We start from the raw sequence: 19,530 nt of genomic DNA, 5'->3' as shown, positions 1-19,530 counted from the left end.
TGAATGAACCACGCTTCCTCACGGGAGGCTGGGCCTGGGTTCGGGATGAGGTGGGGATACGGAAGGTCCCGCTGCATCCTGAGGGCCTCGGCGTCCCGGGGACAGAAGGGGCCCATCGTGGCCCTCACCTCCTGAAGCTGTTGCAGCTGGCCCTCTGCCTCTGCCCGCTGCACCTCCAGGTCCGCCAGCTCGCCTCGCATTGTCTGCACCTGCTCACTCAGGGAGCTGCTCTGCTTCCGGGCCTCCGATAACGCCTGCCGAGCGGCCTCCAGCCGTTCCTGGGGGGCAGGGGCGTTTGATGCCAGGATGGAGCAAAGGCTCCCCTCTACTCTGTACCTCTGGGTCAGGGTTACAACCCACAAAACAGCCCCAAAATCTTATCTGGAGGGCGAGGCAGACAGCAGGCCTGGCCCACTGACCTGCATGACCCCGTATCTGGGTCCCTCAAGCCTATACCAGTAGGCGAATCCTTATTGCCCCCGCCCACCCCAAGCCCCCTCCTATTGGCCAATGCTCCTACTGGGAGCGCCTCAAAGCGCTCAGGGACTGGCTCCCTAGGGTTCCCAACTGACTGTCCTCCAAGGGCCCCTCCAAGCCTGCCCTGGTTGGCTCTCACTGGGGCCACCCCCGGCCAGGCCCTGGAACCCCCGTACTTGGAGAACTTGGCGGTCATGTTCACAAGCGGTCAGGGCCTTCTGCAGGTGCAGATTCTTGTCCTGGGTGCTGGTAAGGTTGGCGCTACTCTGGGCCAGTGCTTCTGACAGGCCCTGCGCCTTGTCCCGCAAGGCCCCCTCGCTCTCTTCCATCTTGGCCAGGGCCCCGTTCAGCCGCTCCACTGTCAGCTGCAGAGTCCCCGCCTTCACCTCACTGTCTGCCACCTGGCAGGAGGGCAGACAGGACAGTGAAGTGGCTCTGCTCTCACCCTGGCCTCCAGCAGGAACGGTGAACCCAAGCCAAGCTCCTCCCACCCCTGCCTAGGCCTTCATCACCGACCCTCATTGTTCCCATGCGCTCCCACTGGCTCAGCCCACTGCAGCCTAGGCTCCGTCCCGCTGCTGGTTTTAACTACCCTCACCCGGAGTGCCACACACCCGGATGTCCCAGACCCCAGGGTCTCCTCCCCTGCCAGGGAGGAGAAAAGGTAACCACCACAATCCAGAAATGTTCTGTGTTCTTGACTTTGGTGGGTGCCCTTGTAGGACTAGCAGAGTAACTGAACGTTCTAGTTAGAGCTGAGCTCCCTGGCAGCCAAGGCAAAAAAGGGACATGAGTGAAACCTATATCTCTAACTTGTCCCACATGTTTCCTAGGAATGAAGATTCTGGTGTCAAAGAGTCCTAAATTCTAATTTCGGCTGTGTCTCTTATTAGCTATGTGATCTTGGGTGATGGTAGCCCCTCTCTGTCTGTCTGTCTGTCCACCAAATGAGGATGATGCTTGCCTCGGGGTTGTCGGAAGTATTACATAGTCCCCGTAAAGCACCCGGCACTGAGCGTGCAGATGAGAAACCCGCAAAGGGTAATGGGGACCCACCTGTCTCTGCAGGGAGTCCACCCGATCCTGGAGGGCCTGGGCCTGGGCCTCACGGTCACTGAGGCCCAGGCGGCTGCGCTGCAGTTCCCCCTCGAGTGAGCGCCGCTGCAGCTCAAGCTTGATGGTGCGGCTCTCAGAGGCATCCAACACCTCCTTCAGACGCCGCTTGTCACTCTCCAGCTTCACCTCATTGGCCTTCATCTTGCTGATCTTCTCCTGCGGGTGGGGGAGGGGTCAGGCCCCAGCCGCCCAGCCACCCCCGACCCCGCACCTCCCACACCCCGTCAGGACCCTCAGGAGAAAGTGGGGAGCAGCCTTGAAGTGGCTGGCCCAACCCCTCACTGTGTGACCTGGGGCCAGCCTGTGACCCTTGCGAGGCCCTCCACCTCCCCACATGTTCACAGGATGGGTTGACCTGAGGATCCCAGAGCGCTTTCTGGATCTGGCTGATCTGGCCTTTCTAACAGGCTCTGTGATCCAGGATTCTCCCTTCCTGCTCTGCGGCCCGACCGCACATCTGTGCAGTAGGGAGACTGCACGGGCCCAGGGGTACCACGAAGTGTTCGCAGAGCCCCGGGGTGGGAAGGGTGGGTGAAAAGGCAGATTCCAGGGCTTCCCTGTTCTGCTGCATCACTCCCCAGAGCCAGGCCCAGAAGCTGCATTGTGTGATCTGAGCTGAGTCAGGTAGGAGCCTTGGGCCCCCCCTGGTTTTAGGGCATGATGTTCCTCCCTCCCCCACATGGGGTCAGACAGTAAAAAGAGGCTTGAGGAGTAGGGAGAGGACAGGAAGACAGACTGAACCCCCCCAAGCCCGGCCCCCTGCCGCCGTGCTCAGAGCCCCAACTCTGCCATGTCTGGGCCCGGCAGCCCCACTCTGGCCCCTGCCCAGCTTTGTTCCTGGCCTCCTCCCGCGGCCCCTGCGGCTGGGCCGGAGGCCAGAGCTGGAACCACAGACATAACAATCCAGCTCGAACTTGACCTGGAGCCAGAGACAGGGGGTGGGCTGTGGGGGCAACAATGGAGGGCCGGGGAGGAAGGGGGAAGGAGTGAGGGGACCTTTGGCATGAGAAGGGCTCAAGGCTTCGGTGGCCTGGACTGTCGCCCCCAGGGCCGGGGTGTCCTGCCCCGGGCGCACGCACCCGCGCGTACACACACACACACACACACACACACACACACGACACATGTACACAGATGTCCCCCAAACACATATAAAAACCCCAGAACACCACTCATGTGGCTATACAGAGACAAAGGAAACCGACGTCCCCTGAACACCATATGTTAAGAGCATTCACGGGGCGCCTGGGTGGCTCAGCCAGTTCGGCATCCAACTCTTGATTCCGGCTCAGGCCATGATCTCACAGTTTGAGGGATCAGGCCCCGCATCGGGCTCTGCGCTGACAGTGAGGACCCCACTTGTGATTCTCTTTCTCCCTCTCTCTTTGCCCCTCCCCTGCTCGTGCTCGCTCTCAAAAACAAATAAACTTTAAAAAAAAAAAAAAGAGCACTTGTGTATCGTCTCTGGGAGACGATTGCTGGCCTCCGTCTTTTACGCAGACCAGGCAGGCGATAAACAGCAGGGCCGGGACTTGAACAGACTCTCTTCTGTCAGGCTCAAAAGCCCAGGCCTTTTCTTCTGCAGCCTGGTGACCTCAAGGAGGAGCGAGCGGGTGCGATCTGAACGTGCTTCCGGACAGAGTCACAGGCGGCTCACCTCAGCGGGTGCTGCAACCCAGGCAGACGGCAACGGAGACGCACACAGTAGGACCCCCAGACAGCCATTCAAGCTCAGGCGGACGCCCCCCTGCCCCCGCCGGCCCTCCGCTCCCGTCTACCTGGCTGGCCCGGAGCTCACTCTCGGTGGCCTGCAGGCTCCTCTCCAGGGCGGCCACCTGGTCCAGGGCGGCCCGGCGCTCCCGCTCGCTGCGCCGCACATTCTCCTCCTGCAGCACCAGCTCTGCCTGGGCCCCGCTCAGCCGCCCGTCCACGCGGCGTCGGGCTGCAGCACCCCAGCCCCGTCAGGCCCGGCCGGGCGCACCCCGAGACCCGAACCTGGCCACCAGATGCCCGGCCTGCCCTCCGCCCGCCACAGGGCCTGCCTCTCCGAGTCCTTGAGGGTCTGCCGGTCTGCACACGTGGAGTGGAGCTGACCAGGGAGGGCCTCCCAGAGGAGACGGCCCCCATTCAGGTCACGGTGGGCAGGGCAGGGACGGAGTTGCCGCTCAGGCCAATCCCACACGTCCCACCTCAGCGGCTAAGAGCACAGAGAGCAGGGAGCCGGGGGTGGGGGGGTCAAACTCACCTTCTGCACCGTCGGCCACAGCCTTCTGCAGCTGCCTCGCCCGTGAGGTGGCACTGTCCCTCTCGGCCTCCATCTCAGCCAGCTGTCGACTCAGGACACCGGTCTGGGCCTGAAGCTCATCCTGCGGCCCCAACGTGGGGCGGGGGAGGAAGGGAAGACCCCTGTTCTGACACCTGCAGCCCCTCGCAGGGCCCTCAGCCACCCGGTTCCCTACCCAGCGGCTCACACCCAGCCTCACCCGCTGCCTCTGGGCACTCCGCAGCTCCTGCAGGAACTCCCGGAGGGCCCCCCGTACCGCCTCCGGGTCCAGGTCTGGGGATGCCGGGGAGGTGGCAGGTCCTGGGGATGGTGGCTCGGACCCAGGGCTGCGTTCCAAGGGGCTGGGGCTGCTGAGCCCTTCGCCGCTTCCTGGGGGAGGCGGCATGCTTAGGGCTTCGGGAACCCGAGCCTCTCAGGCCTGGGTGGTGCCTGCGGGCTGCTTGCACACCTCACCCCCCTCACCCCCCCCCACCTCCGAGCCGCACCCAGCAGCTTGCAGGAGCTTCCCACCGCACGCTGGCCCTCACCTTCTTGCTTAACCCTTCCCTGGTCCCAGGCCCCTCAGAGTAAGCCCAACTTCCCTGCCGTCGTGCAGAGGCTCCGTTGCTCACCCTAGCACAGCCCTCTCACCTTTTACAAGCCGTCCATTCCACATGACCCTCGGCTCCCAAGTTCTAGAACATTCCCTCTTCCGGGACCAGGGCCTTCGTGCATGCTGTTCCCTTCTCTCCCCACGGCCTCTCTTTGCCTGGCCCATTCCATTAGATCTGCTCCCCAGACGTGTCCCTGATCCCAGGCTGGGTCATGAGGCTCCAAGGTCTGCCTCCCCGCCAAGACCAGGAGCACTGTGAGGGCTGCACACCCAGGGCCCAGTCCAAGGGTGGACGTTCCACCACCTCAACATCTCCCTGCTTCCTATCTGCCAGGCACTGACGGCCTATCCCACCTTCACGATAATTCTCTGAGGAGTAAGAACCTTCACAGGCTGGACGCGCTCAAAGCAGTTAAGCGATCTGCTTGGTCTCCAAGCTGGGAAGATCCCGCAATGGGATTTAGAACCAGGTAGCCCTACTTCCAGAAAGAGAAATGAACTCTGTCTGCTTGAAGAGGCCAGAGGGGCGCACAGAGACAGGGCGCCACCTGGAGGTCAGCATCGGAACCACAGGGCAGGGCGTCAGCTTGCCCATAGCATCCTCCTGCCTTCGCAAGTGACACCTAAGCTGCCCCACGGCTCCGTCAACAGCCACAGGACCTGGAACAGGATGTCTACCCACTGTCCCCAAGGACCCCTACCACAGAGTGGCCTGCAAGGATTACTCAGGCGTGTCCTTTGTCCTCACGTCCTCACCTCCCACTCGTCTGTACCTGTTCACTGCCCCATGCCTGCTGTCCCCTCGGTGTTGACAGGGGAACTGCCAGTCAGGACCTTCCACTTGTCCCTTGTCCTCAGAGTCTCCTCTCCCACCCATCCTTCCCCCACCTACCACCTCCTCACCGGGGCTCTCCATTTCCCACACAAACACCCCTACCCCTGCCCTTGCTGTATCTTTAAAAATTTCTGGGGCACCTGGGTGGCTCAGTAGGTTGAGCATCTGACTTCGGCTCAGGTCATGATCTCATGGTTTGCAAGTTCGAGCCCTGCATCGGGCTCGGTGCTGACAGCTCAGAGCCTGGAGCCTGCTTCGGATTCTGTGTCTCCCTCTCTCTCTGCCCCTCCCCTGCTTGCACTCTGTCTCTCTCTCTTAAAATTCTTTTTTAAATTTCTTTGCTGTGATAATATATATAACATACAATATGCTTTCCTAGCCATCTTTTTCTCAGGTTCTTAATTTTAATTAAATAACATTTAGTGGGGCGCCTGGGTGGCGCAGTCGGTTAAGTGTCCGACTTCAGCCAGGTCACGATCTCGCGGTCCGTGAGTTCGAGCCCCGCGTCAGGCTCTGGGCTGATGGCTCAGAGCCTGGAGCCTGTTTCCAATTCTGTGTCTCCCTCTCTCTCTCTCTGCCCCTCCCCCGTTCATGCTCTGTCTCTCTCCGAAAAATAAATAAACGTTGAAAAAAAAATTAAAAAAAATATATATAAAAATAAATAACATTTAGTAACATTATGGTTAGCAGGGTGTGTGTGTGTGTGTGTGTGTTTTAAGAAATCCTTTCCTGTCCTAAAGCCGTAAGGATATTTTCCTATGTTGTCTTTTAAAAGCTACAGTTTTGTCTTTTATATTTAATCTTCAAATCTATTTAGGAGTGCCTGGCTGGCTCAGTCAGAAGAGCATGGGACTCTTGACCTTGGGGTTGTGAGTTCAAGCCCCACAAGGGATGTACAGATCACCTAAATAAATAAAAAACTTAAAAAAATGTGGTGCGCCTAACTGAAATTGATGTTATCTAAAAGGTGATGGAAGGGTCTCTTTCTTTTTTATTTTTCTGTATGGATTCTCAATTATCCAAATACTTTTGGGACTTTTGGGAAAGTCCATCACAGATCCAGCTTCCAACACAGATCAGGTTTCTTTGGACATGCAGGTCTGGTCCTTGACCACTCAACCAGTGTTGGTCTCAGTGGCACAGCACCTGAATTACTAAAACTTTATATTAACTTTTATCCTTGGCAAGGCAAGCCCCTACCCCTAGCCATGTAGTTCTTTTTCTTCAAGAGTGTGTTGGCTTTCTTGGTCTTTGTTTTTCCACAGATGTTTTAGAATTGGCTTGTCAAGTTTGACACACACAGAAAGAATTTTGCCGAAATACCATTCAATCTATAGATGAATCTGGAAGAACTGACATCTTTATAATAGTGAATTTGTTGATACACACAATCATTTCTCCTATTTAGGTTTCTTTTAACGTCTCTCAACATTTATGGCTGTCTCCATAAAAGTCATATTAGATTAGAATTATTTTTTCCTTGGATAGTAGACCTTATCTGTAAAGTCATCTAGATCTGGTGTTTTCTTTGGGGGAGAGATTTCTTATTGCCAGTATAAATGATATTTTATCAATTCTGCTGTTGGCAGTAAACAACAAACGTGTTCTGCTTCTGTTGATAAAATATAATTAACTTTTGTATGTTGATCTTGTTTCCAGCAACCTTACTAAAGGTTCTTACTTGTTCTAACAATTTGTTGCAGCTTCTCCTGTATTTTTTTACAAATTTTTTAACATTTATTTATTTTTGAAAGAGAGAGAGCATGAGCAGGGGAGGGGCAGAGAGAGAGGGTGACACAGAATCCAAAGGAGGCTCCAGGCTCTGAGCTGTCAGCACAGAGCCCGACATGGGGCTCGAACTCACAAACCATGAGGTCATAACCGGAGCCGAAGTCAGATGCTTACCTGCCTGAGGCACCCAGGTGCCCCCTCCTGTATTTTCTACATAGAAAAATCACGTGATCTGTAAATAGTGGCAGTTTTGTTTCTCCCTTCCTGAACCTTAAAACATTAATTCTATGTTTCTTACCATAGTGTACTGGCTAGGACCTTTGAGACTTCCAGTACAATATTAAATACAGGAGTCAAATGTAATATTTGCTGTAGGGTTTTGGAGAACTAGTTTATCAGTTAAGGAAACCTTTTTCTACTTTTCCAAGAGTTTGGATCATAACTGTATGTTGAATTTTATCAAATGCTTTTTCTACATCCATTTTGGTGGCCTTTTTTTTTTTTTTTTTTTTAATTTTTTAACGTTTATTTATTATTGAGAGACAGAGCGTGAGCAGGGGAGGGACAGAGAGAGAGGGAGACACAGAATCGGAAGCAGGCTCCAGGCCCCGAGCTATCAGCACAGAGCCCGATGCGGGGCTCGAACGCACAAACCGCAAGATCATGACCTGAGCGGAAGTCAGACACTTAACCGACTGAGCCACCCAGGCGCCCCAATGTGGCCCTTCTAACCAATTATATTCACATTGTTATGTGACCATCACCACTATCTGTTCCCAAATCTTCCATCATACCTATTTTGGGTTGAACTATGTCCCCCCAAAATTCATTAGTTGAAGCTCCAACCCCTGGCACGTCAGAATGTGAGTTTATTTGGGAGTAAGCTTCTGGGAGATGTAATTACTAAGAGGAGGTCATAGTGGGGATGCCTGGGTGGCTCAGTCAGTTAAGCACTTGGTTTCAGCTCAGGTCATGATCTCAGTTTGTGGCTTCTAGCCCCGTATTGGGCTTTGCACTGACAGTGTGAGCCTGCCTGGAATTCTCTCCTTCCCTCTCTCTCTACCCCTCCCCTGCTCTCTCTCTCTCTCTAAAAAAAAAAAAAAAAAAAAAAAAAAAAAAAAAAAGACGAGGTCATAGTTGAGTATGGTGAGCCCCTAATCCAGTATTATTGGTATCCTAACAAAGGGGGAATTTGGATACACACACAAGAAGGCCAAGTGAAGCTTGGGTCCTGCTGCCACCAGCCGAGGAACTATAGGCAGCCAGGAGAGAGGCCTGGAACAGATCCTTCCCTAGAGACTTCAGAAGGAGCATGGTCCCGCTGACACCTTAATCTGGGACTCTGGCCTTCAGAACAATGAGACACAAACTGAAGTTTAAGGTACTCGGTTTTGCAGCAAACTGACAAGTATGGCCTCAAACAGAAACTCTGTGCCCACTAAGCAGTTAACTCCCGAGCCTCCCCTCCCCCCAGTCCCTAGTGACCTCTAATCTACTTTCTACCTCTATACATGTGTCTCTTCTAGGTATTTCCCGCAAGCGTCCCTTTGCGACTGGCTTTTCACTTAGCATAATATTGTCGAGGCTCATCCATGTTGTAACACGGATCAGAATAGCATTGCTTTTTAAGGCTGAATAATATCCCTTTGTGTGGCTATGCCACATTTTGTTTATCTACTCATCTGTCGATGGACACTGGTTGACTCCACCTTTTATGATGCTCTGAATGGTTGGTGCACATGGTAATTCTAAGTGTTTTTCTAAGTTTTTTTTTTTTTTTTTAAACCGTTTATTTTTCAGAGAGAGACCGAGCCTGAGCAGGGGAGGGGCAGGGAGAGAGGGAGACACGAAATCCGCAGCAGGCTCCAGACTCTGAGCCGTCAGCACAGAGCCCGATGTGGGGCTCGAACTCATGAACCGCGAGATCGTGACCTGAGCCGAAGGTGGATGCTTAACCGACGGAGCCACTCAGGCAGCCAGTAATTCTAAGTTTTTTGACGAACTGCCAAACTGTTTTCCACAGCAGCTGTGCTGTTTTTTTTCTTTTTTCTTTTTTTTTTTTTCAACGTTTTTTATTTATTTTTGGGACAGAGAGAGACAGAGCATGAACGGGGGAGGGGCAGAGAGAGAGGGAGACACAGAATCGGAAACAGGCTCCAGGCTCCGAGCCATCAGCCCAGGGCCTGACGCGGGGCTCGAACTCACGGACCGCGAGATCGTGACCTGGCTGAAGTCGGACGCTTAACCGACTGCGCCACCCAGGCGCCCCGCAGCTGTGCTGTTTTATATTCTCACCAGCAATGTCCTTGAATGCATTTGTCCTCACCTATTCTCCAGCCCTTACTACCACCCAGAACATTCTCGATTTCATCTCTATATCACATTTATTGTCTGCGCCTCTCCCTAGACTAGAAACTCCCTAAGCGCAGAAACGCTAGTTTGTTTACTGCTCCATCCCATAGTGAAGCTGTCTTGAGCACCCAGCCAGCGCTTAATAAGTATTGCATAACTGATCGAATGTGATCCAGGGGTTCAATCTGTGGATTTGAAGAGGCAACAACTCAGTATCCCATAGTGAATTGCCCACGGTGCTACGATTCCAGAGGTTCTATTCTAGGCCCTAGGAGTCAAGACAGAATCATGTCAGGCTGAGACAAGGATGCTTTCCAAAGGTGTGCTCACCCCTGCTATAGCACAGCGCTGACTTTCCCGGAGTCAGCCACGGGGCCCTGGGAACAAATGGGACTGGAACGATTTCTGCAGGAGTTGCTGGAAGAGGTTTTAGGCCGGGTAGGTAACGGTCTGGTTGTGATGCTGGGGTCACAAGTCTAGTGTGGAGGGGTATCAAGCTAGGGGTGGGAGACTGATGGAGAGAGGGAGTGAGGATCAATTATAGAGGACAGAGCCTCAAAGTCTCAGAGGAGTCAGGGGCATTAAGAACAAGCACCATCAGGGGCGCCTGGATGGCTCAGTAGGTTGAGCGTCGGACTTCAGCTCAGGTCATGATCTCACGGTTCCTGGGTTCAAGCCCCGCGTCCAGCTCTGTGCTGACAGCTCAAAGCCTGGAGCCTGCTTCGGATTCTGTCTCCCTCTCTCTCTGCCCCTCCCCCACTCGCGCGCGCGCGCCCGCGCGCGCGCTCTCTCTCCCTCTGAAAAACACTTAAAAAAAAAAAAAAGCACCAGCACCTCCTTTAAAATGAAGCAACCAGAGGAACACAAATCAGCGAAGGGGAAGAGCCTGGGCAGACTCCCCAAAGGGAAGGAAAGTGATATGGGGCGGGATTGAGACTGGTCCGTTAAAGGAGAGGCATGGCCCAGACAGCAGCCCGCTCTCAGGCGGAGCCGACCTAATCGGGGGCGTGGCCACCGTGAAGCCCGCCCACCGCCCCGCCCTTTCCCTCGTGGCTCCACTCACCTCCAGCGGGCGCGCCCCGGGCCGGCGAGCCCGGCGAGGGCAGCGGGGCCGGGCTGGGAGTGCGCCCGAGGCCCAGGCCCCGACGCAGAGCTGAGCGCAGGCCGCCCAGCTGGGTCTCGGCTGCGCGCCGCTGCGCCTCCACGCGGGCCAGCTCGGCCTCCAGCCCTTGCGCCCGGCCCTCGGCCGCGCTCAGCCGCAGCCCCAGCTCCACGGCTTCGGCCCGCACCGCCTCCAGCTTCAGCTCCAAGCTGCGGGCGTGGTCCAGCTGCAGCTTCTCGGCGCCGCGTGCCTCCTCCAGGGAGGCCAGCAGGCCTCGCTCGCGGGCCCTGAACTCGCCCTCTTGTTCCTGCAGCTTCCTCTGGGCTCCCTGGAGCTGGGTCGGGCAACGCCGGGAGGTGGGGGTCAGCAAGGCCACCCCCAACCCGACGCCCCGCCTCCCAGGCCCAGCCTGGAGCCCACCCACCCAAAAGGGGCTGGCACAACACCTGCTTCTTTAGTGGTCTCCACCCAGGCAGTTTGTGCAGGAATATCCACGGGAAAGTGGGAATTAACTACTAGAATCTTTTTTTCTCTTTTTTCTGTGTACATGCCTTGTAATATATACAATTTATTAGTAATAAACTAACAGCCCACACTTCCCTGGACAGGACTTATCAGTGCCAGGACTAAGAACTTTCCCAAAAAAACTTTACCACCATGAATCATCTCCATTTTACAAGGGGGGAAACTGAGGCACAGAGCAGCTGTGCCAAGGCCAAACTGCTAGTAAGCTCGGAGCCAGGATTCAAAGCCAAGCACAGTAGCTCCATGGCTGTTTTCTTTCTTTTTCCTTCTTCCTTCCTTCCTTCCTTCCTTCCTTCCTTCCTTCCTTCCTTCTTTCTTATGTTTTTAATGTTTATTTATTTTTTGAGAGAGAGATTGACAGAGTGTGAGCGAGTGTGAGCAGGGGAGGGGCAGAGAGAGAGGGAGACACAGAATCCGAAGCAGGCTCCGGGCCCTGAGCCGTCAGCACAGAGCCTGACGCGGGGCTTGAACCCACAAACCGTGAGATCATGACCTGAGCTGAAGTCGGAGGCTCAACCGACTGGGCCACCCAGGCGCCCCTCCAGTGGCTGTTCTTCCAACCATTAGGCTGTACTGTCTCTCAGTGCACATAACTTATCAATAAATCACACAATGGGGCATGTACTAAAAAATTATTTCTGATGGAGTGCATGATCCCACACACCCCCCTCTGGTTTAGAGGATAAATCAACCACTCACAGCCATCAGTTTCACTAGAAACCACCATTCACAGAGACCCTGGATGCCAGGACTTATGCTAGGGCCCCCATCCCATCAGTGCTCTGAACCACAGAGAGGTTAAGTGATTTAGTCAAGGTCACACAGTAGATGCACTAAAGTGACAACAGCCAGAAAAGCGGAATGGAAAGAGTATAGGCTTGGGAGTCAGACAGACCTGGGTGGCTGTGTGATCTTGAGTAGACCCCTTGACCTCTCTGAGCCTAAGTGTCTGGTTCTCTGTGAAAAATGGGGTAAGAGAGCCTGCCTCATTAGGCTGCTGAGAGAATCAAACAAGGTTATGTCTACAGAGCTCCCCCTACCCCCCCTCACCCCTGCTACACAGTTCCCGCAGCTGTTATTACTATTATACCTGGAGAAGAATCTCAAGGAGCGGAGGACAGGAACGAGTCCTTGGGAGTGATGTCTCAGAATGACTCCAGCATTGGAGTCCCCACCCGCTTCTTGATGGGGGGGGGGGGAGGAAACCCAGGGCACCCCCAACTGCCTCCTAAGACCCTCCCCATCCACACCCGAGTTACCTCCTGCCGAATGGCCTCCAGGCTGGCCTCGCCCTTCAGCAGCTTCTGTCGGAGGCCCAGGGCCTCCCGCCGGCCCTCCTTTTCTGCCCGCTCGCCCAGGGCCAGGCGGCCCTGCAGCTCCACCAGCTCCCGGCCCAGCCTGGTGTTCTCACCGTCCAGCACCTTCATCTGTGAGAGAGAGCAGACAGGTAGGACCCAGCATCCACTCTCGGCATCCACAGCCCCTTCTAGCCCAGGGTGGCGAGGGCCCATTCAACTCTGCCCCTATACCTTGTCCTGTCCAGGCACAGGGAGCACACAGGACCCACTGCTCCAGGGACACAGACATTGAACACCACCTCGAATCCACTGGGGACCTGCTTCAGATAACTTCACCGAGCTCCAGCCATGCCAGGCACCTGGACACCAATCACCTCCATTTATTGCCTAATCGCAACTACTTATCTTGGGGCGTGGTGGACCCGCATCAGAAAAGGAATTCTGCAGGGCAGGAACCACAGGCCTCCTGGTCACCTTCCTCTACAGTGATGCCTGACCTACGGAGTGCTTACCACGTGTCCACATCTGTTCTAAGCGTTTCGACTGTACGAACTCATTTGGTCTCACACCACTGTCTATAGGGCAGGTACTGACATTATCCTTATTCAATAGATAATGGAGCCTAGAGAGGAGAAGTGACTTGCTCAAAGCCACACAGCCCACAAGCAGCAGACTGGGATTTAATCTCAGATGAGCGGAATACAAAGGTATGTTCTAAGCCCCCATTTCCCCACAGGAGCAGGTGGGGGGTAAGGCCCATCTACCCCATGCCACTAGAGTGAGGGGGCTGCATGCACAACACCCAGCAAGAGCCTGGCACATAAATGTGACTTCCTTTCAGACACTCCTGTGGCTTCCCAGGACATCAACCCAACAGGAAGGAGCCCGAAGCGGTAAAGGGGGGGCCCTGGTGGGAGATGAAGAGAGTTTGGTAGTCACGCTGTGATATCTCTGGACGAGGTAGAGCCTAGCAGCCAAATGGGGCTCTTGCCTGTTCTGTGAGTCTTCTGGGAAAGCCTGAGCCAAGGACGGTTTTTACATGTTTGTAAATAGTTGGACATGGTTCATTTTGAAATGGTGGAAACAAAATCCAAGAACAGGGGCGCCCGAGTGGCTCAGTCGGTTAAGCGTCCAACTTCAGCTCAGGTCATGATCTCACGGTTCGTGAGTTCGAGCCCCGCGTCAGGCTCTGGGCTGACAGCTCAGGGCCTGGAGCCCCCCTCGGGTTCTGTGTCTCCCTCTGTCTGCCCCTCCGCTGCTTGCACTCTGTCTCTCGCGTTGTCTCAAAAATAAATAAACATTAAAAAAAAAATTTTTTTTTTAAATCCAGGAATATTATGTCTTACACGCGAAGAATGACATAAAATCGAATTTCGGTGCCCATCAACAAAGTGTTCATGGAACACGCGCCCACACGTGTACGTACTGTGTCGGGCTGCTTTCTCGCTCTGCTGGCAGAGTTGAGTAATCGCGACAGAGACCGTATGTCCCCTAGAGCTGGAAATAGTTACTGCCGGGCTCTTTACAAGCGTTCGCCAGCTCCCCATCCATCTCACAGGGTCTACACCTTTTGCTGTTCATGGATTCCTCTGAGATTTGGACAAGAGGCAGCACGCGGCAAGGGCCCGGGGCGGGTACCTGCCGCCGGAGCTCCTGCAGTTCCCGGCGGGCCTCCAGCCGCGAGCGCTCCACCTCCTGCAGTCCGGCCCGCAGCTCCTCGGCCTCCCTGCCCGCGGCCACCCGTGCCTCCGTGAGGAGCACCAGCTTCTGCTCCCTGTCCTCGTTGGCAAGCTTCAAGCTGGAGTGGGGGGGGGGGCAGAGGGCAGAGGGCAGAGGTCAGCGGCAGCCACGGGTCCCGGGAAGAGTGCAGGGTGGGGATCTACACAGAAGCCTGTTTTCCTTGAGGGCCTGGGTGGCTCAGTTGGTTAAGTGTAGACTCTTATTAATTTCAGCTCAGGTCACGATCTCGTGGTTCGTGAGTTCAAGCCCCACGTCAGGCTCTGCGCTGACAGTGAGGAGCCTGCTTGGATTCTCTGTCTCCCCCTCTCTCTGCCCCTCCTCCGCTTGCTCTGTCTCTCAAAATAAATAAATAAACTTAAAAAAAAAAAAAAAAAAGTCTGTTTCCCTAATCCCTGGAGTTGGTCGGATTGGCTCTTGGCCTAGAGGTGCCCCAAGTGTTACTTGCCCACGTGGCCCCTCCTGAGCTAAGCCCTGTAGGGCCGGGGGCCAGGCCCGAGGCTGCCAGAGGCCAACAGGTGACTCCAGGGTTGGGGCTAGTCTCCAGGGTGACACCAGCAGGTGGGGTCAGCTGCTTCCTTTCCCCTTCTTTCAGATGGGAAAATTGCCTAAAACCACCCACGTGGCCAGCTGTGGTTCAAGGGCACAGACTCCCCATCTGTGTGATTTCCCCAGAACCCTGGGGGTGAAGTTAGCTTCCAGGGACGTGATCCAGGGTGAAGGATGGGCCCGGTGAAGGACCGAGCTGGCCCCTGCCCCCACGTTGCCCCACCTGATCCGTTCGCTCTCAGCCTTCTTCACGGCCGCCCGCAGCTCCTCGTTGGAACGCCGCAGGGCCTCGCGCTCCTTGACGCCCTCACCCAGGCTGCGCCGCAGCTCGCTGGCCTCCTGGCGCTGGGCCTCACGGCCATCCTGACTGTCGCGCACCTTGCGCTGGGCCTCCAGCAGCTCCCGCCGCAACCCGTCACGGGCGTCCTCCAGCAGGCGCAGCTGAGTCCGAAGCTCCTCTGCCTGCGAGGGTGGCAGGTTGTCACGGGACAGGGTACGGGCTCTGCCGGAGCCGGCACTTGGCAGAAGCCAGCCCGCACCTGTATCCCCGGCCACAGGCACCTGCCCAGCGGCTCTGCAGCGACTCAGACCACAGGTGTGAGTTCTGATTCGGGGGCAGAGCGTGCTGGAGTTAGTGGTGTCTGGGCCTGAAATAATCAGCCACCAGGATCTTTCTATGAAGGGACACCAAGAGGGCAGGGACCCCGCCAGTGCCGAGTCCCAGACAGAGACAACGAGCGCTTAACAAAGGCTTGCCGCCTCTTTTCTACATTGGCTGTTCGCTCGTTCCCAAATGCAGGGACAAACCTTACACACTCTTCTGGGCCTCTAGTGGGCCAGGCCCCCCGCGGCATTTAGGGTGTGCTGCCCAGAACGGCTCACCTCGCGCATGGAGGACTCCCGCTGCCTGTCCAGGTTTCGGGCCTGTTCTTGCAGCCTCTTGGCCTCCTGGGCGTGGGCTGCAGCAGCCTCCTCAAGCTGGGCCCGTAGGTCCCGCAGCTCGGACGTCAGTGCGTTCACAGTGCTCTAGGACAGACAGGACTCCTCAGACTTGGTGCTCCCATCCCCCTCCCCCGGCTGTTTCCAGGAGGGTCGGCTCCAAACGCGGCCCTTCCCGCGGGCCTGCCACACCGTCTGCTGATCCCTTGATGCCCAGTGAGTGCTGTGCCCACAGCCGCTCTCTCCCTCAGACTAGGATTCACAGGGCAGAGCTGTGCCACCTCCCTCTCATGGGGGACCCCACGGAGGGGCTGAAGCTCCCCCCACAGCCTGGGAGAGGGGGCCCCTCCAAGCAGGGTCGTGCCTCCTGGCTCGGATGGAGGCCCACCTGCCTGGCCTGCCCTACCCGGTCCTGCTCCTGCCGGCTCTGGGCGTCTCTCTTGTGCCGCTCCAAATCCAGGGAGACGGCGGCCAGGCTGTGCTGTGTACCCATCAGCTTCTCCGACAGCGCCGTCTTCTCGGATTCCTTCAGGGACAGGGCCTGGGCAGAGGCGGGGAGCAAAGGGCTTGGGGGCTCGGCTGGTCATGGGGGCACGCTTGGGCCCTTCCCCCACCCTGCCCTGGGAAATGTGCCCTCGCTCAGCTCGGTGCCTTGTCTGGGTCACCACAGGTGGACCCGGGGCAGCGGTGCCTCCGTAGCCCCCGAAAAGGGCACAACCACCAGAACAGCAAGTCTGGACGTGGACACAACTTAGAAATCCTGCCAACTTCCCACGGTAATCCTGGCCCTTCATTATTCATTCCCCTTTTACAGATGAGGAAACGGACTCAAAGAGGCAGAGTGGCTTGCTCAGAGTGACACAGCCAGTAAGGACAGGCCTGTCTCCTTTACGGTATGGGAAAGTCAGGAGTTAGCTCTTTTGAGGAGGGTTCAGCTGCTACACGTGGGCAACGCAGGGACTTCTCAGAAGGCAGCCCCGGGGACACCATGGCCAGCCTGGAGTGGCAGAAGGGATGGCAGGCTGTGGGTCAGCTTTCTGGGACCCAGTGCTCACAGTGCCACGAATGTGACAGCCGCTCCGGGAGTTCCCAGGCACGGCTCACTGAACGTGGTCTCAGCAATGCTTCACACACACCCCTGAAGTCCCCCCGTCCTGCAGGTGAGGAAACTGAGACCCAGAGAGGGACTCCTAGCTCCCAGCTCCTGAGCGGCTGAACAGGGACCAGCCCCGGGAGAACAGGGCCCCTGGGGCAGCAGCGGAGGCCACCCCGGGGCTCACGAACCTGCTGCTTCTCGCTCTCAGCCAGGAGGAGGCCCTCGTCACGCTCCTGCTGCAGGGCGGCGATCTCCTCGCTCAGCTCTTCCTTCTCTGCCTCCAGCCGTGCCAACAGCTCCTCTCGCTCCCGGTGCATCTGACCCTGCAGCTGGGCCCGCTCGGCCTCCAGCTCCCGCCACGCTGCCTCCTGCAGGCCAGGCCCCGGGCACGTGTGACCCGCAAGGCTGGACTCAGGCGGCCCCTCACCGACCTCAGGCCAGTGAGAGCCACTTGTAGCCCAGAACCTGAGCGGCGGGGCAGGCCACCAGGCAACTACAAGGTGGGGTGAATGGTAAGGGCTGTGACGGGGTCACGCCGGGGCTGTGTGCGCCCCAGGGAGCGGCAGGAGCCTGGCCCGGGGGCCAGAGAACACTTCCCAAAGAACAGATGAGCCGCAGTCCGTCAGGTCAAGAGAGAAACAGAATCCCAAACCCAGAGGCCAGCCCCGGGCCCGGAGGAAAGAGAAAACCCGACACACTGTATCTAAGGTCACTGGAGCTTGAACTACGAGGGGGACATGCATCAGAGCCATGGGCAGCGGCCAGGCCAGACCAGGCCCTGTGGGCTGTAGAGAGGGGTAGGCTGATTCTGAGAAGAGTCGGGGCAAGCTAGGGATGAGCTGGATCGAGGGGCGGTTTGGAAGCTGTGGAAGAGGGACGGGGATCAGGGCTGAGGTAGTGAGGGGCGGGGTGGGCTGTGGGGAGCAAAGGGGGTCTGGGGATGGCAGAGCAGCCCGACAGAAGAGAACAGATTCGGTGATGTTAAGAGGCCAAGCCAGAAGGCACAGGAGGAGTCGGAGAGGACACAGGAGTCTGGCGCCCTGGGGACCGGGTGGATGGGTGAGTAGGTAGAACCCACAGGCAAAGAAAGAACGGCTCCCTGGTGGTCCCAGGCGGGTACTTGGCCCCAGATGTAGGCCCTAGCGACCTTGCGAGAAGTAGGCCCAGGTGCCCCTTCTTCAAATCTTTGCTGCCCCCTGCTGGAGAAGGGAAATACTATCCACCCAAATCTAAGACGACTGACTCGAGGCGCGATGTGGTGGCCCCTGGAGTCATAAAGCAACAGCCTAAACTGCTGAGAGACGCAGCCCTGTCCAACACGGGGCTCTGGACAGTATCTTAGGGCCATAGTAATAACAATCAGCGTTTATGGAGCACTTATGAAGTGCCAGTCATTATTCCAAACCCTTTTTATGGATTATCTCACCTCACCTTCACAATACTCTATACTATCATTATCCCCATCGTTACAGGCACTGAGGCCGTAGGCAACCTAACCAATATATGACCAAGATCAGGTCCAAACCCAGGCAAAGAAACTCTAGAACCAGTGCTCTTAGATAGCTCTGTTTGGTCTTCTGGTGACCTGGCTCTTTGCCTAAGTGCTCAGGTCCCAGAGAGGTCTTTCGTATGCAAACAGCACTTCTTAGCAAATGAAAGTGTTTGTTAAGCGTTAAGCGTCTGACATCAGCTCAGGTCATGATCTCAAGGTTGGTTCGTGAGTGAGTTCAAGCTCCGCATCAGGTTCTGCACTGATGGTGCAGAGCCTGCTTGAGATCTTCTCTCTTCTCTCTCTCTGCCCCTCCCCCACTTGCACACACGCTCTCACTCTCTCTCTCAAAATAAATAAATAAACTTAAAAAAAAAAAAAGTGCTTTCCTACTATACATTAGATCAGCGTTTCCCAAATGTGGCTTGGAACCCCTGCATCAGGATCACCAGGGCTGAACCAGATTTGGGGCCTGGGAATCTGCATGTTTGATAAGGCATCCCCAGTGGATCCTCACAGGTGCCCTCAGGGCCCCTGGGACAGGGATGAGGTTCCGTTTCACAGATTTGGAGACTGATGCAGAGTGAGAAGGGTGAGTTGCCTGAGGTCACAGAGGAGACACCGGTTCAGAGCCCCGCCTGCCCCAACCAGCTGCCCGAACCTTCTCTCGCTGGAGTCGTTGCAAGTCCTCCTCATGGGCGGCCCGCTGCTCCCGCAGAGAGGCCTGGGCCTCCCGCTCAGCCTGCACCAGCTTCTGGGCCATCAGCTCCTTGTCCAGAGCCACCTTCTCCTCTGTAGTTGTCATCTGTTGCCGTAGGCCCACCAGCTCCCCTGCACAGGAAGGGACAGCCTTGGGTCAGAACCTCCCCATGGGCCAGCAGACTCAAACCTGATGAGCCACGTGGGCAAGTTCCCAGATGTTCGAGGGTCCCCCTGGGATCTAGGCTGAGTTCCCTTGGAGAAGCTCCCTGCTCTCTCTGGGCCTCAGTTTCCCCATCTGCCACATGAGTCTATTGGCCCTGTCTCCCTCCCTGTCGACTGCGAAGGACATCAAAGAAATGAAACGACATGAGGAAGACCTCCCTCCCCCAAATGGGGAGGTTAGCAAAAATATAACAGCCCCCATTATTGACTGAATGCTTACAAGGGGTCAAACTCCTGGCTGAGCACATGAGAGATATATTCTCACCACACCTTCGTAACACACCTACGTGGCTTGTCTCATGCCCAATCTACAGATGAGGAAATGGAGGCTCAGGGAAGTCAGGTAATTTTCCAAAGCTGCACGGCTTTCCATAAGGCGTCTCCTTTAATGACTGATTGCTATAAACATACTTGCTGGGCTGTCAGCACTAATGGAGGTGACCATGGGGAAGTCATACCCCACTGGGAACAATCTAAAAACCAT

At 56.2% G+C, this 19,530-nt stretch overlaps 1 protein-coding gene across 4 annotated transcripts in view; it reads right to left on the bottom strand.

Annotated features, from left to right (window-relative positions):
• The window catches only part of CROCC (ciliary rootlet coiled-coil, rootletin), a 46,047-nt gene that overhangs the window by 2,862 nt on the left and 23,655 nt on the right, over positions 1-19,530 (bottom strand). For all 4 annotated transcript variants that reach the window (XM_086715799.1, XM_086715800.1, XM_086715801.1 and 1 more), the window contains 14 exons: positions 18,784-18,953; positions 16,822-17,001; positions 15,944-16,078; positions 15,481-15,624; positions 14,822-15,060; positions 13,951-14,110; positions 12,274-12,441; positions 10,451-10,823; positions 4,077-4,246; positions 3,839-3,959; positions 3,372-3,535; positions 1,534-1,749; positions 654-878; positions 129-278 (listed from right to left, as the gene is read on the bottom strand). In XM_086715799.1, coding sequence (XP_086571925.1) covers positions 129-278; positions 654-878; positions 1,534-1,749; positions 3,372-3,535; positions 3,839-3,959; positions 4,077-4,246; positions 10,451-10,823; positions 12,274-12,441; positions 13,951-14,110; positions 14,822-15,060; positions 15,481-15,624; positions 15,944-16,078; positions 16,822-17,001; positions 18,784-18,953 — 2,615 coding nt within the window. The remainder of the gene's footprint in view (positions 1-128; positions 279-653; positions 879-1,533; positions 1,750-3,371; positions 3,536-3,838; positions 3,960-4,076; positions 4,247-10,450; positions 10,824-12,273; positions 12,442-13,950; positions 14,111-14,821; positions 15,061-15,480; positions 15,625-15,943; positions 16,079-16,821; positions 17,002-18,783; positions 18,954-19,530) is intronic.

This window comes from Puma concolor, chromosome C1 (genome assembly GCF_028749965.1).
Source record: "Puma concolor isolate L17-30 chromosome C1, mPumCon1.1.hap2, whole genome shotgun sequence".
Taxonomy (NCBI): domain Eukaryota; kingdom Metazoa; phylum Chordata; class Mammalia; order Carnivora; family Felidae; genus Puma; species Puma concolor.
Note: the sequence above shows the minus strand (reverse complement) of the source record. Positions and strands in the feature narration are given on the sequence as shown.